The sequence below is a fragment of the Prunus dulcis genome, chromosome 5 (assembly GCF_902201215.1).
Source record: "Prunus dulcis chromosome 5, ALMONDv2, whole genome shotgun sequence".
NCBI classification, from domain to species: domain Eukaryota; kingdom Viridiplantae; phylum Streptophyta; class Magnoliopsida; order Rosales; family Rosaceae; genus Prunus; species Prunus dulcis.
Genome location: NC_047654.1, coordinates 15,345,543 through 15,366,680, shown reverse-complemented (window position 1 = coordinate 15,366,680; position 21,138 = coordinate 15,345,543). Strand labels below are relative to the sequence as shown.

Below are 21,138 nucleotides of genomic sequence, written 5' to 3'. Positions count from 1 at the left end.
ACTGGCCCAAACTCCCAATTTAGGTAAAACACCCATTTTGGAACCACTTTTGTTCTTGGACCTACCCCAAAAAGTTTCCGGAAGTGGCCGGAATCACACTCTCAAAACCGGCTAAAACCTAGATTGAAAAATCGAACAATCTACGCTTGAAATTTTTGGAATCCTACCCAACCAACAGCTATAGCATGAAAAATAGCTAGAAAACCATACCTCACTCATCCGATTTGGTGGCCGGACGACAGAGAACGAAAGCTTGGAAGTTTTGTCAACATCGGCGTGATCTCGAGTGTTTTTCGGCGAAAAACAGTGGTTCCAAGGGCAGGGACCGATCGAGAAAGGAAGAGAAAGCGGCGGTGGTTCGATTGGGTTCGGTCCCATCGGTCGGAGTGGAGTGTGGCGGTGGTTATGGAGGTTTAAGGTGACAGGTTAAAACAGGGGCAGGGGGGCACTGCTGGTCGAGAGAGAAGAGTAAGGGAGGAGAGAGAAAGAGTCAGCTTTTTTTTTAAAAAAAAAAACCTGATTCAAAAATTACCATTTTGCCCTCTAACGTATTTTGACCGTATTTTCTTCGTTACAACTCCGATTCGAGTCCGCTCCGTGTCTAAGGACTCGTTTCATCGCGTTCTACGCAACGATGCAAGTGGAAAGGTCAAATTCTTTCTCGGTCAAAAAGTCAACTTCTCCCTTACTAAACTATTCTAGGGGCAAAAGTGTCCTTTCCTCTTAATAGTCTAATGGTTAAATATTAATTAAGGTTTGGGTTATTACAGTTGGGGAATTGGGTGGGTTGAAGAATGGAGAGGTTCACTTGTCTATTCTTCTCCAAAAGCCTGTCTGAGAAACAGGTTGAAGATTGAGGTACATACCCAATTTTTAGTGTAATTTTGTTGAAAAATTTGTTGTATATCTATCAAAATCTATAGTGGGAAGATTTGTCATGGCTGAAAATTAGTGTAGAATCAAACGAAAGAGTTTTGGTGACTGTTGGGTCTTTTGATTTTCTTAAATTATTAGTTTTTGTTATTTTTATTTTTCTTAAAGTTTAACATTGTTATTTTAAGATTAAGTGGGATGCTACGTGTCAAAAAATTAAGACAGTGAGAGGGAGGGACAAACAAAAACATGGACAAAGAATCTCGACTCTTTTTGGGTCTAAATATATACCCACAAATTTCAACCTAATATTTTGTTATTTTTCTTCAAAATATGTTGAATTTGTCTTATTCCAAGACCCATTTGTTCTGATACTAGATATAGAAAACAACAATTAAGACACAACCATACAATAGATTAACTAACCAGTCAAGCGAATACACAATAATCTCACACACCAATTAAAGAGAAGACAAGGAAGAGATGAACTAGAGCAAAAAGAAGTGATATGTAACACCCCCACCCAAATTTAAATATTCGTTTAATTTATTTAATTTAATAAATTACGAAATTACATCGGGGTAGGGTTATTTTGGTCACTTTTTAATCTAGAAGAATTTTGGGGAAATGAATGGCACTACGACATAGATCGTGCCGAGATGAGTACGTAAACATGTAATGGGCTCAAATCAGAGTTTTAACGAAGAAGTTATAATCAAAAGAAGCTTAGTGGCAAAACCGTAAATTTTTCAAAATGGGTTTTTTAAATGAGATTTTTCCTCTTCCGTTCCCCTCTCTCTCCCTCCCCTTCTCCCATGCTTACGAGCGATCGTACCCCCTCCCCCGATTAGATTTTCCTTTGTCGCATCCACATCCAACCACTGTTGACGACGGGACCGGTCCCAAACAAACCGGTCTGGCGTCCTGTCTTGTTCCACCCCTCCGCCACATCTGCTGTCAGGCCAGGCGGCTAGAAATTGCCAGAAATTGATAGGTTATTAAGTAATTTTTTCGATGCTAGTTTCGGCGATTTCGACCACCAATTTCTTCGATCTATGTATGCTCTTTCATCTTCTCAATTTGTTCTAGCTGATGGTCAGGTTGAATTGGATTGATTTCTACGCTTTGGATTTCAATTTATCGCTTAGAGTTTTGGCTGGTTTCGACTCGTGATTCCAGCAATTTTTGGTCATTTTTGGCATTGGCCCAGAGCAAAAGTCGCTCCACTCATCATCCTGATCATGTAGGTATAGGTCTTGACCAACGGTTTGGAGATTTTTCCATCGCCGAAATTTACTCTGTACACCCACATGCAGCCGGCATGTGTGGCGGCGCGTGGGCCACTTTGTGGAAGGCCTTTATGTCCTAAAATAATCCTAATGTCATCCCAAGCACGATGGTATGCTCGAATTTGAATTTGGTTATCGTTTGACCGTCGATCGGTTTACGCATATTAGAAGTTATCTGGGTTCGATATGTACGGACAGTTGGATTGACTCCATTTTTATATATGTTGACCTAGGCATCTTTAGAATCATGTAGGAATTCGTGGATCATGAATCGGAATCCTGAATGCTCCGATTTTAATGACTTAAAGTTTGCGTTCAACGATAACCGTTCGATTGTGCGATCGCAAGCGATGTGACCGTTCGATTCATACCAAACTTGTAGGACATGTATATTAAACCTTGTTGAACCTATAGGAACTTTTGGATCACAAGTCGGAGGTCGTGGGCCTCACGGGCCCGGTTGACCAAGTTTTGGTAGTGTGACCCCTCAATTGACCTTGAGTCTTCTGAGATAGTTTCACCCTTCGAGAAGTACTAGAACGACCTTATTAATAAGTCTTGACTATTATTTGTGTTATGTTGATATTGTTAGGATTATGAGATTGTTTTATAACATCATATGAAATTCTTGGATATTAGTTTGATAATTGAAGTTATGGAATGAATGAGCATGGGATCTCTAAGAGTTATTATTTATCATTATTTAATATTACGATGATTATGATTAAAGCATATGGATTGGGTGATAGCGGGTTGGTTATGAAAGTCTATTATTTTAATTGTGGAATTTATTATTTATAGAAATTATGTGTAAACAAATTTTGATTTTGATTTGAATTATTTTTGGGTCTTGATGGAATATATGCTTGAGAGTTTATTTTCTATACTATGAATAAATATTTAGAAAAATTGAATTAAGGAATGGAATATTATTTTTATAATATTTATATAAGGCTTACGAACTTCGCCATCATATGTATCTTCCCTAGTCACTATACCCACACATTGTGTTGGATTTTATGGCATGTGGGCTTCCTTGGTTACGGATTCTGGTATTGATGGATAGTTGGAGATTGTGGCTATGGTTTGGATATGTCGGAACCTGAGCACCTTTGACGGGGTGTTACTGTAGACCCTTGGCGGGCTAGTCTGAACGTAGGACTTGTCACAGGCGCACGAGTATTGAAGATTCTGTTATGTGTGCTGGTGAGACCAGTCTCCCGGTTGGACGGCTTGTCCCTGGCCACATGGTTGTTGAGGATTCCTCCGTGTGGTTCAGCCAAACGATTCCCGTGTTGGATTGTTTTCCCCAGTATATGATGTGCAATATCATATGTACCTCCCCTTGAATGCATGGATATGGATACTTGGATATGATTGGAATCCAGGCACCCTTGGCGGGGTGTTGTTGTAGACCCTTGGCGAGGTAGTTTGCGCATGTAGGATTTGTCACAAGTATTGAGGATTTTGCTGTGCGTACTAGTTAGCCAAGTCTCCCGGATGAAGGGCTCATCACTAATCACATGGTTGTTGAGGATTCCTTTATGTGGTCTAGTCAAATGATCCCCAAATTGGATTATTTTCCCTTGGTACATAATGATGGTGTGAGGTGGGTGCATAGTTGAGATTCTTGAATTTGTGCTTCGTGAGTACTCTGCATAGGTATGAATGTTTAAGTCATGGATTGGAAAGTGTTGTTTGGCAACATACGCCTTGGATAGGGTATGCTTGCGGGGATGAACTTATATAAGGGAATGAACTTATAATGTGTTCAGCATATGTTTTGTCAGATTTGAAGTTGTAGATGCATCTAAAATTAATCGTTGGTATTACTTTAGATAATCGTATATCATCTGAATCGTGATTGTCGATAGAAGAACTACGTGTGACTTGATCCCTCAATAAGGGTACATAGGTAGCTTGGGGTCTCGCCCAGGTGCAGCCGCAAACTAAAGTTTATTTCTGGAACTTTAATTTGGTCATTTGGATCTAGTCTTACTTATTTTGTTTTTGATGAGTTGGGTTTTGACTTTGTCGGTGGTCCTGAAGCTCGATTGAAATCGAGGCGTGATTTAATGATTATTCTTATTCCCGTTTGACTAAGTGGGTGTTGTTGAAAGGTGTTTGTGGTTAAGACATGTATGATGCCCGTTTTGGATTTATGTACGTTTTGGGCCTGAATCTTTAAGCAACTTGCGATTACGTTTGGATGGTAAACGTCACACTGTGAAAATTGGGAAGTTATTTTATGTTTATTACAGTGGGTATTTGTAAAATTGTTTGGGTCCATTAATTGCATTGTTAATGTATCATGTGACTTTAGAACATTGTTGGTGGATCTGCTTGAATTATGTGAAGGATAGAAGCATGTTCTGCAAACTGTGTGTTATTACATTGTGTGTGCTAACAATTGGTTTCTTAAACTGTGATTTTTACAGGTGAAACAAATATGGTAAATGTCCATTTTTCTAGGGAAACTCTGCCGAAATTTGGGCAGAAAGTCTCGTCCCTCTTTTCTTTGATTTGGAAAATAAGCTATATCGTTAGTAAGTGGGCCCAACATCGGTGTGGGGTCGGAAATTTCACATAATTCATCCTGGGTTCTAAGGAATTCGGGACGTGTAACAACCCGATCCTTAATTAAATTTTAATTATTAAATTATTAGAGAAAAAGACAATTTTGCCCCTATAATAATTATTAGTGAAAAAGTTGACTTTTTGACCGGGAATGAATTTGGAAATTTTAGTTGTACCGCTGCATAGACCACGTCCAGATGAGTCTGTAGACATGTAGTGGACTTAAATCGGAGTTGTAACGAAGAAGTTACTATCACAAGAAGTTCAGTGGCATAACCATAAATATTTCAAAATTCAATTTTAAAACCCAGATCTTCTCCTCCCCTTAGAAGCTTGACGACCAGCCAAATTCTCTCCTCCAACACCGCCACCACACACCTCCGTTCTTGGCGGCACCGGTCCTATTAGAACCATCTCACTTGCCTCTTCGATTCCCAACCACTCCCAGCCTTAATCAACCTCCATGGTCGTCGGAATCAGCCACGAAACAGGTGGTGTTGGACAGTTTTTTAGTACACTTTCGGGAGCTCGTTCTGACGCCTCCGGCCACCAAATATTTCGAATTTGGTATGATTTTATATCCTTTCAACGTGTTCTAGCTGCTGGTTATGTTATTTTTAAGAAATTTTTGCGTTTAATTGGTTGATTAAGCGATTGAAGTTTTGGCCAGTATCGGCCTTCGATTTCGGCCACTTTTTGGGGTAGGTCCAAAAACAAAAGTGGTTCCAAATAAGGTTTTTTTGCCTAGGTAGGAATCTTGGCCTTCAACCTTGAAGTTTTCCGGCCACCAAAATTTATCTAGACACCCACGCGCTGCCAGCGCGTGGGCAGGGTGGTGGTCTGAAATTATGTTTTAAAATTATTCTTATATGGTCACGAGCGCGTAGGAATTCACGGATCTCAATTTGGACAACGTTTGAACCCCGAACGGATCTCGCATATTGTGCGATTTTCGGGTTTGATATGTTTGAACCGTTGGATCGTAGTCATTTCTTATATGTTGATCTATGCAATTTCAGGATTGTGTAGGATTCAATGGATTGTGAATCGGGGCCCCGGATACTCCGAAAAGGTTAACCCTAGGGCTAGGTTTACAATAACTGTCCGATCATGCGATCGTGAGTAGTCCGACCTACAAGGAATGCGGCTCGGATTGAAGTGTTATCTCTGAGACCTACAAGGAATGCGGCTCGGATTGAAGCAGTATCTCCAAGACCTGCGAGGGTTGCGGGTCAGATTGAAGTGTTATCTCTGAGACCTGCTTGAAGTGTTATCTCCGAGACCTGCGAGGAATGCGGCTCGGATTGAAGTGGTATCTCCGAGACCTGTGAAGATTATAGCTCAGATTGAAGTGTTATCTCTAAGACCTGCGAGGAATGCGGCTCGGTTAACTTTATGTTTCCGAGACCTGCAAGGATGAAAATGACAGTATTAAAGGATTTGACGGATCAGGAATGGGGGTACGCCTAGGTTGAGAGGATTTAAGCTTTAAGAGATTTTTAAATTAAAATTGAAGGTTTTATACGGTCACTATTATTTTCTTAATCGATACATTGTTTCACAAGAGAAAGACGGATATATACATATATGTATATATAAATATATATTTGTGAACTTTACGTAAGTTTCTAGGCTTGAGTACAAGGGTATTTGAGGCTTGTTTATTTTATTTTAATCTATTTTGCTTTAATTTATCTTATTTTATTTTATTAAAGTTGTTTGTCTTTATCTTTTTATTATTGGATATAGTATTAAATTGCTCAAGTATTTTTAGCATACTTTGCCCCACGAGTCTTAGAGATATATACAGACCGTGGGAGCGAGGATTGTTGATTAGGTTGACCAGATGTCTCATGAGTCTAGCGAGGATTACAAGGCAGGACGTGTCACCAATGGTGTCACGAGGAATTAATAGTTATGGCTTTCCAAGAGTGATTACTTGAATCTAAATGCTTTTATTTCTTCATTTAAATATAGTTATTGTCATGTGAGTAATGCCAGGAAGCTTGGAACAGGAATAGAAGAACTACGTGTGGCTTGATCCCTGGTTGAGGGTACGTAGGCAGCCTAGAATTACTAGGTGCAGCCACGAGGCAAAAAGATTGAGAAATGGTTCAGTTAAATTATTTTGAATATGTTATTGTGTTCAAGTTGTTCTAAAAGTTAGAATCAGTTCCAGTTGATAAAATGATTTACTTGATTTACTAAGCCCTGAAGGCAGAATGATTTGATGCTTGATTTCTTGAATATAAATCGATACATGATGAATGCTTGGAGTATATAAGTGTTTATTGACAGGTATAAATTTTGGGAAATGTTCAATTTACAAAGGAGACTCTGCCGAATTTTCGGCAGAAGTCAAACTTGAAATAAATTGAATTTTGAATTGAAGGGTAGATAGGTCATTTGTGCCCTGCACTCGCCAAGTGTCAGACACGCATAGGATTCGGCTCGGATTCCAAAGTGAAATTTGGGTCGAGTCTTGTCAGGACGGGTCCTGTCGTGACAATTTATCTCCTTGAGAACCCAAAAGTAACTTATTAAGATTATAGATTTTACAACAATAATTAAAAATATTAAAGTGGACTTGGGCTTAAACTAGGCTTGGTTTAAGTTCCAACAAGCTCGAGGGCATGAAGTTATATGATACATCTCTTTTTTTTGATTAAGTGATACATCTCATTTGATCTCTCCAATTCTATTTTCTTTTCATTTTAGTTCAAAACTATTTTCTTTTCAAACTAAGCATTCATAAAGCGAGTGCAAAATAAGACATGGTAATGAGCCAAAAAAAAAAACATGATTAATAGGAAAACTAAACAGATGTGCTAAACCTATCACTATTGCCTTAATGTTTTCTTTCTTTGAAAAAAAAAAAAAGAGGTGCAAATACATATATATATATATATATATATATATACAGTCCTGATCTTTTGGACTACAGGGATCCAAGAGGTTTGTGGTCACTTACCGTTAGATATAAATTCAACGGTTCTGTCACTCTTGCACTCCTTTTAAGAAACTTTTTTGAACCATTGGATTAATATCCAACGGTGGGTGACCACAATCTCTTGGACTCCTGTAGTCCAAAAGATCTGGACTGTATATATATATTTGATTACTAGCATGAAATGTACCCACACAAAAAAAAAAAAAAAAAAAAAAAAAAAAAAAAAAAAAAAAAAAAAAAAAAACCAAGGAAGGTCACGTGATGAGTCACGTGGCCGGGTTCTTTGCGCACCAAAAAGGCGAGCGCTCACCGGTCGCCCTCCTCTGCCTCGTTTTCTCCCGCCATCCTCTCTGTCTTCCTCCCCTCCTCCTAAATGCCAAGCGTACAGTTACCTTACCCCATTACTCAATGATATTTTTATGTGTCCCAAATTTTCACGAAATCCTTTGTTATTTTTCTTCGCGAAATATATTGAATTTCTCTCAATCCAAGACCCATTTGTTCTGCGCAGCATTTCCTTCTGCAGGTAGGTGTATCAGTAGATTTTACATTTTCTCAATCTAATTATGCATTTCCTCTGGGTGTTTTCTTCTTTCTTCTCCACAAAATGGTTTCTTTGTTCTGATATAGGGTCTCTGGAATAATGGCTTTTTGTTTCTTTCTAAACAGTAAAAATCTTTCTTCTTTTTTCTGGATTGGAGTTGATTTGATGTCTAATTCCGACTTTTTCGTAGTTCAAGTATTATTTTCTACAAGAAGGGTTAAAAGCTATCATTTCATTTTATTAATTGTGATATTTTTTGGGTTCAGTTGGTTAAGGGTTTTTGTTTACTGAGCAATGAGGTAGAACAATCATTTGTGGGAAAGAAAACTAACCACTAGGGTTTCCTTTTAAAATTCAATTCTGTACTTGAAAGTTATGTTAAATAGAGCATATATATCTATATTTACAGTGCAAAAATTCAGGCCCAATAACGATAAATATGGCTGCCTGCTGTTCTTTGGAGGATCATCTGACAAGATTCAAGAATGTCTGAATTTGTTATTTCTTCTTTTTATAGGATACAAGGCCCTATTCAGTTCATAGAGACTATTTTCGGATCATGGGTTCACAGGATCCTGTTCTGGCGGCTGACAAGGCTAATGTAACGGAGGCCTCAGTGCGCGGGTAAGTTGTTCAGATCTTAATTTTGACATAAGCTCATAAGCGTTGTTGTGAGTGCTAGAAACTTTCTATTATCTGGATTGGATGTTGTAATGCTTGGCATATTATAACTAAAGGCTGGGTGTTCATGTGTACTTTGGAACAGTAAAGCTTGTCCTACTTTAGAAGCTTGATGATGCAAAATAGGGTAAGATCTGGAAAAGGAGTTGCAAATTGAAAATTTAGAAATGGGGTTTCTGAAGGAATGATGAAAAAGATGCAGGGTACATACGTTATGTTGTGGAACCAGTATAAGTTTTGTCCCTGTCGAATTCTACTGAACTTTGGGGAATGTTGGATGTGCTGCCCACTAGTTATTTGTTTCGGCCGATCCTGAATTAGAAAATAGATGTAACTAGTGATGGATACTTCTTGGAATAGAATTTACTCAGACAAAGTTTATGGTATCTATGTGAAGGAACCTATGATTGATAGACTTGCATTATCAAGGTTAATAGTAGTGTTGACAGGTAGCCTTTCTAACTGGTTAGGGGATTCAAAATTAGGTGCAAATCTTGACAGAAGTGTTCATCTAAGATCTATTATGAACAAAGAATTTGATTCACTGTTGATAAAGCTGATTTATTTCAGATAAATGTTGTTCTCATGTGGTAATACTGTTTTTAAAAAAATTTTAAAAAAAGCCACCTGTACTTTATTGATTTTGAACTTCATACTGCTCATGCTTTATAAAAGATTTTAGAGGGTCTTCCAACAGAATTTCCTCTGGCTCATTATCAAATTGTGTGAAGTCATTTAGAATAATGATGTACCACATCCAAGTGGCTTAACATGACTGTTTATTTTAGGATGAAAAATCACTCAGATTTCTTGGATGGATGTTTAGAAAGCTGTTTGATGTGCAGGGCTTGTCCTAGAAAAATTAGTTAGAGAATCCACAAGGTTGAGGGAGTGAGAAATATAAGCGTGAGCATTTTAGCGAGCTTTTTCTTGAGCTGGCTGATGCTCTCAGTAAGTTGCCTTTTATTTATGAGAAGTTCACCATGTCTCTCTTAATGTAATCAATTTTTGATATTGTTGGAATTTTAGAAAGTGTGTGATGAGCGTTTGTGACGCTCTGATACCGCTTGTTAGATTGTAGGGTGATTGTGAGTGGTGTTGCTATGATACCATTGTTGGTTTATGTGGTGAAAGGGTTTAGGACAATAGGCAATAGTTGAAATAAAGTGATTTTATTACATTGGAGGAGAATAGTACATAGGTGTAAGCTAATTGGCCTTCTTCATAGCTTATTGACTTATTGGCCTTCTTTATTGCTTATATAGGCTTATTGGCCTCCTCAACATGGCTTAGTTTGGGTAGCTCTTGGCTCCCGCATAGATTGGGAGTTTATTTGTTCACTCCACATTTCATTGTAGATTGCATGCCTATTTATAGATGATTGTTTGCCAACTTAGCCTTGGTCCACCGACTTGGGCACTTTCTCCCAACCACGTGTTTGTAGTCTTGCTCTAGAGATTTCTTCCGCTGCGATACTTTAGCCATTCACTTGTCACTTTTTCTAGAATATTCTACCATATTCATTTTGTTTTGCCGCCATGCAACTTCTTTATTGTGAGCTCTTGACTTTTCTAGAACTTTGTAGAACAAATGAGCATTAGTTTTTCAACAGATATGATGGTGGGTCATTCTTAATTTGAGATGACCCTTGCACAGAACTAAATCAGCTGAACAATTGAAAGGCCTCTATATGTTGTGTGAAGCTACTCGACTGTTAAAAGTACTTGCTTGGTCAGATTCAGTACTTACGAAAGGAGAATGCATCCCCTGTTGTCTGAATCTAGCTATGTATAAGGCACTTTACAAATTTCTTTGCCCCCAAATGTATAAGGCATTTGTGTAGAAGATTCAAAAAATATACTTGATTCTGTAGCTATTTAGCTAAAACCCTAGTGGTTAGTTTTGGATCATTCCTTATGCTTATGCATCTTTTTAATGAATCATATTTTCATGCAAGTTGTTTGAAAAGTCAACAGATGACCCATGCATGAGAAGAATGAGATCAGAGAGGAGGATAATTCTGCTGGCAGAGTCTCCTGCTGACGATCACCACGAATGGCTTACTTATTGGATTTAATTTGCTCTGATTACACTGTTTGAACTGATAACCATTGCCAAAGCCATTGAGTGGTAATTCTTTTTCTTTTTCAAAATGTAGTTCCCATGTTTTATTTCACTTATTTATATATGGGTTTGCATTGAATGTGATCAAAGGAGCAGTATGGTTCTTTTTCAAATGATTCATAAAATTTTAGCGTGAATTTTTCATTTTGCTGTTGTAGTTAACTTTGTAATTGCATGAATAAATTATTGGTAGTAGTTAATTTTTTAACTGCAGGAAAGAAATATGTAGCGCATGTACTTGTTTTAATATTCAAATCTTTAATCTACTGATGCCATGAAATCTTTGATATACAAAATAAAATAAAGCCATAAAATCTTTGATATACAAAATAAAATAACACTAGTAGAGTTCTAAATGCATGTAAAGCAGCTCCAAAAACCCACGAAAATGAGTTGTAACACCACGATCCACATCCTCCATAGAACCAGGAGCCAAACCATGTTGATGATAATGATGATACAGATTCCTAAGGTATCTAAGAAGATCCTCCACATCCCCAGTGTAATTTACACGTGGTTTTATACGGGATTTTATATTTTTGATGACGACGGATTTCTTTTGTTTTCTTGATGGGGAGGAGTTTCTATGGTTATAAACACCCAACATAAATTTATCCATGTTATTAAGGGTTGAAGTAGAGTTCCAGGATTTGAAATTGTCAAAAGCGGGTCTTGCCAACGCGAATTTGACTTGTTGACCATTTCGACCACTCCTCATAGTTTCATAGTGATCAAAGAGACGCATCCTTTTATCAGCTTCTAACAAAAACGGATGACCCACCACTTTTTTCACAAATTTATCATAGCTGAAAAGACAAAAAGAACAATATCCTATAAGAAAGAAATGAAGTGAAAATAAATAAATAAATAAAATAAAAGAGATAGACAACTCACTCCAACTTCTTTCTCTTAGCACGGTTGACAAAATCAAAGAAGTGTTGACATTCCAGCCAACTTCTTTTGCCCCCCGTTAGTATCGATTCGAACCAGTTGTCCAACATCCCTAAAAGGTCCGTAATATCTGCTTTCTTTTGCCACTCACGGCCGTCCTCAAATTCATACTCATACAAATCTCCCTCAATGTTAATTACCTTCAGACATTTGTCAATAAATACATAATTACTCTCCAAACCCAACCCACCATGATATAACCCCTTAGAATGTATACGACCAATACCCTTAATCAACTTCCTACAAACAGTACAAAGAATTTACGTCAAATACAATTAAAACAAAACTATGACCAATAATTTTTACAAAATCTAACCAAATACCTTATAGAATCACGCCAAAATTCCTTAAGACGACAACCATTGCCAATTTTGATAGGTAGTTTAAGCTTATCATAATAACCAACATTTCCCTTCACCAAATTCGTCCAATCTTTAAGATTGTGTTCGAAATGATCATAACATAGAGTCCAGATTCCCTTCCTCAACTCTGCATCCTTAGGCAAGTTGCAAAACTCCTTTTCTCCGGAGAACCAATACCTCCACGGCTTCAAAACAACACCATCATTAGCTGCAGCAGTATTTCGAAATATTTTTATTGCATCTTCTTGTCGAGCAACTTTTACAAACACCACATCTATCAGTTCCCCGCGAAGATCAGAAGATATAAACAAACTCCCCTCATACAATTCTTGAGAAATTCTATTATTCAACTTGAAACTGTAACAACAAAGCCCAGAACCAATGACCATGTCCTGTGAATTATTGCCACGAAGCAGCAACCGTTGAATAAAGTCAGGTAACTCTCTCAGGTAATCCATTTTACCGAAAAGAATTCTTAGCAAGGAAAGTAATCTGCAAGAAAAGATAGAAACAAAGAAACATTTAATAAAACACATTGCAGCTTCTCCAGCAACTTTTAATTAGCCAGCAAGCAAGGTACACATTGCAAACAGTATCCTTAGAAAAACACATTGAGCTCAAAAAGAAGAGTAAGGTTAAAATAAAAAAAATAAAAAATAAAAAATAAAAAAAGCAGCAGTGTACATCCTAAGAAAACTGAGATGCACAACTCTAACCAAATAGAAAAAATACTACTACAATGTTCAAAAGAAAAGAAAACAAAAACTAAAATATAACTGAGAAAGCATGAGATGAGCTAACCTTTGATTATCTGGGACAATGAAGCAAAAACGATGGTGTCAAAGAGAGATCCAGTCCACCAGCACCTTTGATTAACGAGAGTGAAGCAATAAAATCAAATAAGAAGGTCAATTATATAGGACTTTGAACTAAACGACTTCCTCGATTGGCCCTAAAACCTAATCTCACCAGTAAACCCCAAAAAAAATCATAAAAAGGGTAACAAATAAACAAACAGGTAATACCCTAGAAATTTTAAAACGGGAAACCAAATAGAAAAGTAAGTCGTACATATAAACACCATATGCATATTCAAAAACAATTATTAAGTTTCCTGTTTTCTCTCAACCGAAAGAAAAAAAAAAAAAAAAAAAGTTCCTGCGTTTTATTTGATCGACAATAAGAAGGTTCCTGTTTCTTCCTTGATTAAAATAATATTAATAAAAGTTTCCTGATTCTTCCTTAAAATAAAAATAATTTTTAAAAAAAGTTTCCTGCTCCTATCAAGATTAATTAGGTCATTATATGAAAACATGACTTTACGGATGAATGGAAAGCATTTTGATCGATTGAATTAATTCCACGCTTTAGCTTATATTTCATACCCACAACCAACCCTAAATTCCCTTTTGCCTCAATTTAGCATTGCAATATCATGGCTGCTGAGCTCACCTCGGGCCATGCCTTGACGACGGCTTCATGCCAGGATGAGCTCCTTGCCAAGACATCGAAGATCAAGAAATCTCTGCGCAAGATATGGGCGATGGAGAAGTCTCTGCGGGAACTGGGGGAGAACGAGAAATATCTAGCCGCTCTTTTGGCCCAGAAAATTCAACTGATCGATTTGAAGAAGCTAATTTCGAAGCAGCTTCGCCTACTACGCCCCAGTAGGGCCGACAGTCAGAAACATGGGTCAGTGCACGGCTTAATAGTGGATTTCATCTTCTTAATTTTTGTTCATCGCTGTTTTTTTTTTTTTTTATAAAATAAAATTTACCTTGCTATATGCCTACAAAAGTAGATTGTGTAGCTTTGATCTTGGTTGATTCATTAATTCTCTCTAGGTCGGAAGTGGTTTGGAAAGAATATTAACTTGACTTGTTTTGTATATCTCTCTTCTCTGTCCAGCTTGCCCATGGTTGAGAATGCATCAACGATGATAAATCAGGGGGAAGATAGATCTTTGTTTTTAATGGTAACTTTCCTTAGGGGCAAATACACTGATGCCATATATGAAGTTAAATTCAAATTTGGAGGAGAAGTTGATGATATGGGTGCACAAGTAGCACGTGTAGCCAAGTTTAGTGGTTCTACCCATTTGGGTGCAAGGCTTTTCGACCGCTCCCAACTATATGTGTTTTCAGAGGAGGGTTGGGATAAACCTTGCGTTGATTCATTTGGAGGGTATATCTTTGATACAAAAACTAGGGCATTAGATCGCTTAACACCTTCTACCGTACAGTTTAAGCAGCATGGAACAGTTGTGTCGGCATATGGCACACTTTATTTTCTTGAAACCGAAACAGAATTCGTACAAGGTTCAGGCTTATTCTTTGGGAAATACAACCCTAATAAGAAGGATTGGGTCCAAATGCCTTCGTTTCCATTTTCTTATAACTTTACTATGTGGGTAACTGGTTATGCCGTTGGTTATGGCGTTATTTTGTATACATTGTCTGACTTGCATGGAAACTTTGATGTCGTTGCTTTTCACGTGGGTAGAAAGAATTGGAAACAAGTTGAAATTGGCACTTGTACTCCGTTCCAAGGGAGAGCCGTGGTTGTAGGTGAGACTATATATGCTTTAAATCGTTTTAAGGAGGATGAGATTATAGCATACTCCTTGAGGAGGAAGGTAGTTGATGACGGTGATATTGCATATTCACTAGTCCGGCAATTTAAATTGAACGGCCTTGACATTGCTGATCCGCCTTTGCAATTTGATGGACTTGTGACTGACTATTTGGTACATTTGGGGAACCAAGACTTCGTTCATGTTAAGACTGGCACTAACGAAGAATGTGATGAGGTTCAACATCTTTGTATCACCACGTTTCAAATTGTTCAAGGAATGATCGAGACCTTACATTCGACTGTTCTTCGTGTAAAAATCGATGTCCGTAATTGGTTCATGCTTACACTCGGCTTTACTCCGTAAGTTTTCTACACATTTCTCGTGTTTTAATCATAACATTAATCTGCACGTTAGATTTTATTGTTTACGATGATTACGACTCTCAGAGAGTGCGGGGATTATGAACCCGAAGAAAGTAAGAGTGCAGCAAGCTTGAAGCAGCCAAAACAAGAAGATGACGCCACTTTGGATGAGAATTCTTTGATGCATGAGGTAAAAGAAATTTGTTTACATGAAATTGATTTTTTTTTTCTTTGTTTAATAACCATGAATCAAGAGACCCAATTGTTTGCATGTGTATAAGTGTTTTATTAGCATTTGGATCTAGTTTCTCACATAATATAATTGGGTTTTGCAGGAAGAAGCCAAACATGAAGTAGCCTTCATGCATCATGAAAAAGCAAACCAGACAAAACCCAAGAATGCAAGCGGAATAATTAAAAACAAAAGAAAAAGAAAAAGCGGATGGAAGGAGGGATTACATGTAACCAAAAAAAAGAAAGTGGGATTACAGGTAGTAGAAAACAACCTGTAATGTAAGGACTTGAGGAGCAGAGCTGGGAATCCGTACGTCTTTGATTAGATATTATTGAGGCATTTTACTGCCATCTTTTGTTCACTGTTGATATTGCTATATTTTATTTTTGTTAAGGATATTGAATTAATGATCCTTGTTTGCTATATATAATTATCATGGTTCAGTTTGTTGCTGCACAAACTGATGAATGTAGAGTTCAATTTCGTTTCCAGTACAGGCAATATATATTAGTTATTGGTTTTAGAAGGTTTGGAATCTTGATCATGTGGTTTCTGTTGGTTCTATCTTGCTTCACCGTCTTCTCACTTAGACTACTAATGCCTTAATTAGCATTTGTTAGCTAAAATTCTGTTTATTTCAGTAATTAACTAGCCTCTTCGGATGTGCTTCCGTGCTTGCAAGAGGCCTTTTTTTATAAATTTATAATTTTTTTTTTTAGAATTAAAAATGATAATGGGTAGTTGTGTTCCATAAAAATATGATCAATTATCTAATTTTTCTTTTACTTTTAATTTTTTAAATATGAAAATGTGTGAATTTTACCATATTATCCTCATTTAATTACTAATTTTAATTCTTAATGTTTGCATTAACCAATAACATTTTCTGGTATTTTGAATGTTTCACCATTCTCTGTCTTTTGCTTTATATATATAGATACACATGAAAAGGAAATAGTCTGAATGTTAATAGAAATTTAAATTGTTTCCTTTATATATACTGAATAATGGCATGTATTACCTGAGGAAAAGAATTCCTTTGAAGCCATCATTGGTCTGTCTTTAGTGGAAGACACGGCTTGAATTACCGTTAACCAGAAAAGATGAGGGGGATTTTTGGTAGAAACCAACTGCATACACGATTGAAGAGGTTAGAAACCAACTACAACAGAGACTAAAGAAGGAAGAGGTCTCACCCTCAAAATAGGAGTATTTTTTGTAGTTAAAATAGGGTGTACTTAGTTAATTTTACATTTTAATTTAAATATTAGGATATACTTAAATCATAGGGTGTATTCAGTTAATTTTAGAGTTCATTTAACAAGACCCAATTGAAATTCCAAAATTTAATAATATGACCATTCCCAACTATCCATCTCATTTCCTGAAATAAAATAGGTTGAAATTTTAAAATGCTTATCCAGACTCGCAAATATAATTGGGTTTTGCAATTGCTTTATAAATTGCTTTATAAAAAGAAGAATAATTTTCCATCCCAATTTAGCTAGGGAAGCATTATTAACCAATTGTAGTTTTCTTAATCCAAGCCAACCAAGCATTATTAGCTATGGAAGATACTCATAAGGTCTTTTGGTTGTAAATAGTATTCCATGCAATAGGCGGAATTTTAGTAGAAGTCCGCAAAAGAAGTTCCTTGTCAGAGTTTCCAGTCTATTAACAAGCTCTTTGGCACATGCGTGAACATGTATCAATTGGTTTTCTGATTTTCTTTTTTACTTTTTATTTTATTTTTAGAATTAATTTTGTTAATATGAAAAAATGTAAAATTTACCATACTATCCTCATTTAATTAGTAATTTTAATTCTTAATGTTTCAATTAACCAAAGGTATTTTCTAGTATTTTGAATGTTTCATCATTCTCTGCCTTTTGCTATATATATATATATATATAGGTAGATAGCATTTTTTAAACAAGGAAAGCCTAGAACCAATAACCTTGTCATTTAAATTATTTTCACCATGCAACCATCGAACAAAGACCGAAAACTCTCTCTGGTCATCCATTTTACTGAAAAGAATTCTTAGCAATTAAAGTAATCTGCAAGAAAAGATAGAAACAAACTAACATTTAATAAAACACATTGCATCTTCTCCAGCAACTTTTAATTAGCCAGCAAACAAAGTACACATTGCAATGCACTTTAGCCTTCCAAATCATTCAACATCTTGCAAAAAGTATACTTGTAAGAACAAACAGTATCCTTAGAAAACACTTGAGCTCAAAAAGAAGAGTACGGTTAAAAAAATAAAATAAAAAACAGCAGTGTACATCCTAAGAAAACTGAGATGCACAACTCTAACCAAATAGAAACAATACTACTACAATGTTCAAAAGAAAAGAAAAGAAAAACTAAAATATAACTGAGAAAGCATCAGGTAACCTTTGATTATCTTGGACAAAGAAGCAAAAAAGATGGAGTCAGAGAGAGATCCAGTCCACCAGCACCTTTGATTAACGAGAGTGAAGCAATAAAATCAAAGAAGAAGGTCAATTATATAGGGCTTTGAACTAAACCACTTCCTCAATTGGCCCTAAAACCCAATCTCATCAGTAAACCCCAAAAAAATCATTAAAAGGGTAACAAATAAACAAACAGGTAACACTAGGAATTTTAAGACTCCCTTCTGCCGCAGCATCCCTAAGCCCTAAATTCCCTTTCGCCTCAATTTTGCATTCCAATATCATGGCCGCTGCCGTTGAGCTCACCTCCGGTCAAGACCATTCCTTGACAATGGCATCACCCCAGGATGAGCTCCTTGCCAAGACATCGAAGATCAAGAAATCTCTACGGAAGATATGGGAGATGGAGAGGTCTCTGGGCGAACTAGGCCTGATATGGGAGATGGAGAATTGTCAAAGAGAACTGGGGGAGAACGAGAACTATCTAGCCCTGATTTTGGGCAAGAAAATCCAACTGCTCGATTTGAAGAAATTAATATTGAAGGAGCTTCGCCTACTACGCCGGCCCAGTAGGGCAGGCAATGGGGCCGCTCATCCTTACCCAAGGTCAGTGCATGGATTACTGGGGGATTTCATCTTCTTAATTTTTGTTTTTCAGTAAAATTGTTGATGTTCTTGATTTGCATTGCTGTTTTTTTTTTTTTTCTAGAATAAATTTTTTGACCTTGCTTCATTCATTAATTCTCTCTCGGTAGGTAGTTGTTTGGAAAGATTAACTTGTCTTCACTACTACGATTTACTATTTGCGCGACGGAAGTTTGCGCGACGAATAAAATTTCGTCGCGCAAAGAACGCTTTTGCGACGCAAAATAACTTCCGTCGCGCAAAGAACATAAAACTAGCGCGACAAATAATTTCGTCGCGGATAGAGACTATGCGCGACGTAAAGAAATTGCGTCGCGCAAAGATGCAACTTCTACGCAGAATGGCGCCAAACTCTTGCGCGACGACAAGGAGCGTCGCGCATGAGTATATTGCGCGACACTTCAACTTATTCGTCGCGCAGAGATGGACCGGAATTTGCCGCCTCTTATGGCGGTAAAAACATTTTGCGCGACGAGTGTTTTCGTCGCAAAAGACAACTTAGGGCGACGAAAAAATCAACCGTCGCGTAAGAAAACGAGGGAAACTTAATTTTGGCGCCAATATGGAGGTGGGTTTTTGCGCGACGGAAGTACGTCGTCGCGTAAAGTGTAATAGCGGTGCAACCCTGCGCGACGAAATATTTCAATTGGCGCGACGAATAATTAACTTTGCGCGACGCCAGTTTGTATTCGCGCGACGGAATTTTTGTGCGACGAATAAATTTGTTCGTCGCGCAAAAAAGTAGATGTCGACACGTGATTGCGCGACGGAAATGTTGTTTTGTGCGACGGAAAAGTAGGTTTTCGCGACGGCGTTTCGCGCGACGAATTTTTCTTGTTCGTCGCGCAAAGTCCTTCTTCTCCATATTTGTATCTGCCATTGCAGATGCAGAATGCATTGCATTCTGCCTCTCTCTCACTCTCCCTCCCTGCTGCTGCTCTGCTGTGAATTCTATATGTTTATTAGGTATGTATTTTTTGTCGTGAGTTTAAATGTATTAATGTAAATTCGTACTAATGCTATTAATTTTGTTCTCATTAGGGATATTTGTGATTAGTGGTTGGTGGAGAACGATTGTGAAGGTATGTTATTGTAAAAGTTTGTTTGTTATGTTTGTACTTTTTTTGTGAAGTTATATGTTTATAATGTTGTGAAATTGTGCGTGGCGTAGCACAATGTGTTGTGATGTACGAAGTTAATTGAAATTAACTTCGTACTTTTATTTTTATGTTTAGTAACACGTAGTTTTCCGTTCGAGATTAGTTGGATTTCGTGCATGGATGCGTAAGGCATGACTGCGGTCCAATTAATTCTTGAATTGTCCCATTATTTGGACAGTTTGGTAATGCATAGTGTTGTCACATAATCTTCGACTACAGGATTAGGTTTCGATTGTGGAGATTTCGGTGTCATCTCGGTACGTTCTTCGGGTGGTGCGTAGGTATTTATACCTATGCCCACTTCAAGAACTGTGTCGAGATGCTGCCGAAATTAATCCACGTCGAAATCTAATCTCATGTAACCGTAGGTTACGTGACAGGACTATGCATTCCCGAATGGGATAGGGCCCTTACCGGAGGCATAAGGTGACATTATAACTTCGTATGAAGTTGTTGTGACTGTTGTGTCGTGATTGTGGTTTCAGGGATTATGAGCAGAAGGTGGATACAGAACCCGAATAGATGCGCAGACGAATACTTGGATGGAATCGAGGATTTTATTGAGTTTGCACGTAGACACAAACCGGGTGCAACTAGAATCCGTTGTCCTTGTAGGAGGTGTAACAACACGTTGTTTGAGACAATTGAAAATGTTGGATTTCATTTAGTAAGGAATGGAATGATTGAAACATATAGCATTTGGAACCTTCACGGCGAACAAGTAGACCATGCTTCGTCTTCAAATGCCCCAAGAGTGGACAATGTTGAACCTATTGTGGATCCTAATGATCAAGTCATGGGTATTATACAGGATGCTTTTCCATTCGCATCGACCAACATCAATCGGGAAGGGGAAGATGACGTGCCTACACCAATAGACAGTGCGGAGTTTGAACAGTATGAAAAACTGTTAAAAAATGCCAACCAAGAGTTATACCCGGGGTGCGAGAGTTTTTTCGTTCTCACTGCCATTGTGGAGCTAATGCACGGAAAAATAAAGTATCGTATGTCCAACTTGTGTTTCGATTACTTTTTGGGGGTTTTCAAGAGAATGCTTCCGACGGACAATTGTTTGCCGAAAGACCATAAACATGCACAGAAGGTGTTGCATGGTCTTGGATTGGGTTATGAAAAAATCCACGCTTGCAAAAACAATTGCATGTTATTCTACAAAGAGCATGAAGCGTTGGATACATGCCCTATATGCAATGAGTCGAGGTTCAAAATGACATCCCAGAATAGAACGACTAAGATACCACAAAAAGTGATGCGTTATCTGCCCCTTAAACCTAGGTTGCAGAGATTGTATATGTCGATGCATACTGCCACAGACATGAGATGGCATAAGGAAAAACGGGTAGACGATGATGTGATGCGGCATCCTGCA

The 21,138-nt window shown here is 37.5% G+C and overlaps 1 protein-coding gene and 1 long non-coding RNA gene across 2 annotated transcripts; both read left to right on the top strand.

Annotated features, from left to right (window-relative positions):
* Nucleotides 1-7,931: 7,931 nt before the first annotated feature.
* LOC117628117 lies at nucleotides 7,932-11,151 on the top strand. Its single transcript, XR_004585902.1, has 3 exons — nucleotides 7,932-8,215; nucleotides 8,751-8,857; nucleotides 10,891-11,151. It is a non-coding gene; the product is annotated as an uncharacterized LOC117628117 (long non-coding RNA).
* A 2,602-nt stretch (nucleotides 11,152-13,753) lies between these two features.
* Nucleotides 13,754-16,009, top strand: LOC117628316. The gene is made up of 4 exons (XM_034360736.1): nucleotides 13,754-14,043; nucleotides 14,260-15,285; nucleotides 15,373-15,478; nucleotides 15,624-16,009. Exons 1-4 carry the CDS (start codon nucleotides 13,787-13,789, stop codon nucleotides 15,798-15,800), a joined length of 1,566 nt encoding a protein of 521 aa, XP_034216627.1. The 5' UTR covers nucleotides 13,754-13,786; the 3' UTR covers nucleotides 15,801-16,009.
* The last annotated feature ends 5,129 nt before the right edge of the window (nucleotides 16,010-21,138 follow it).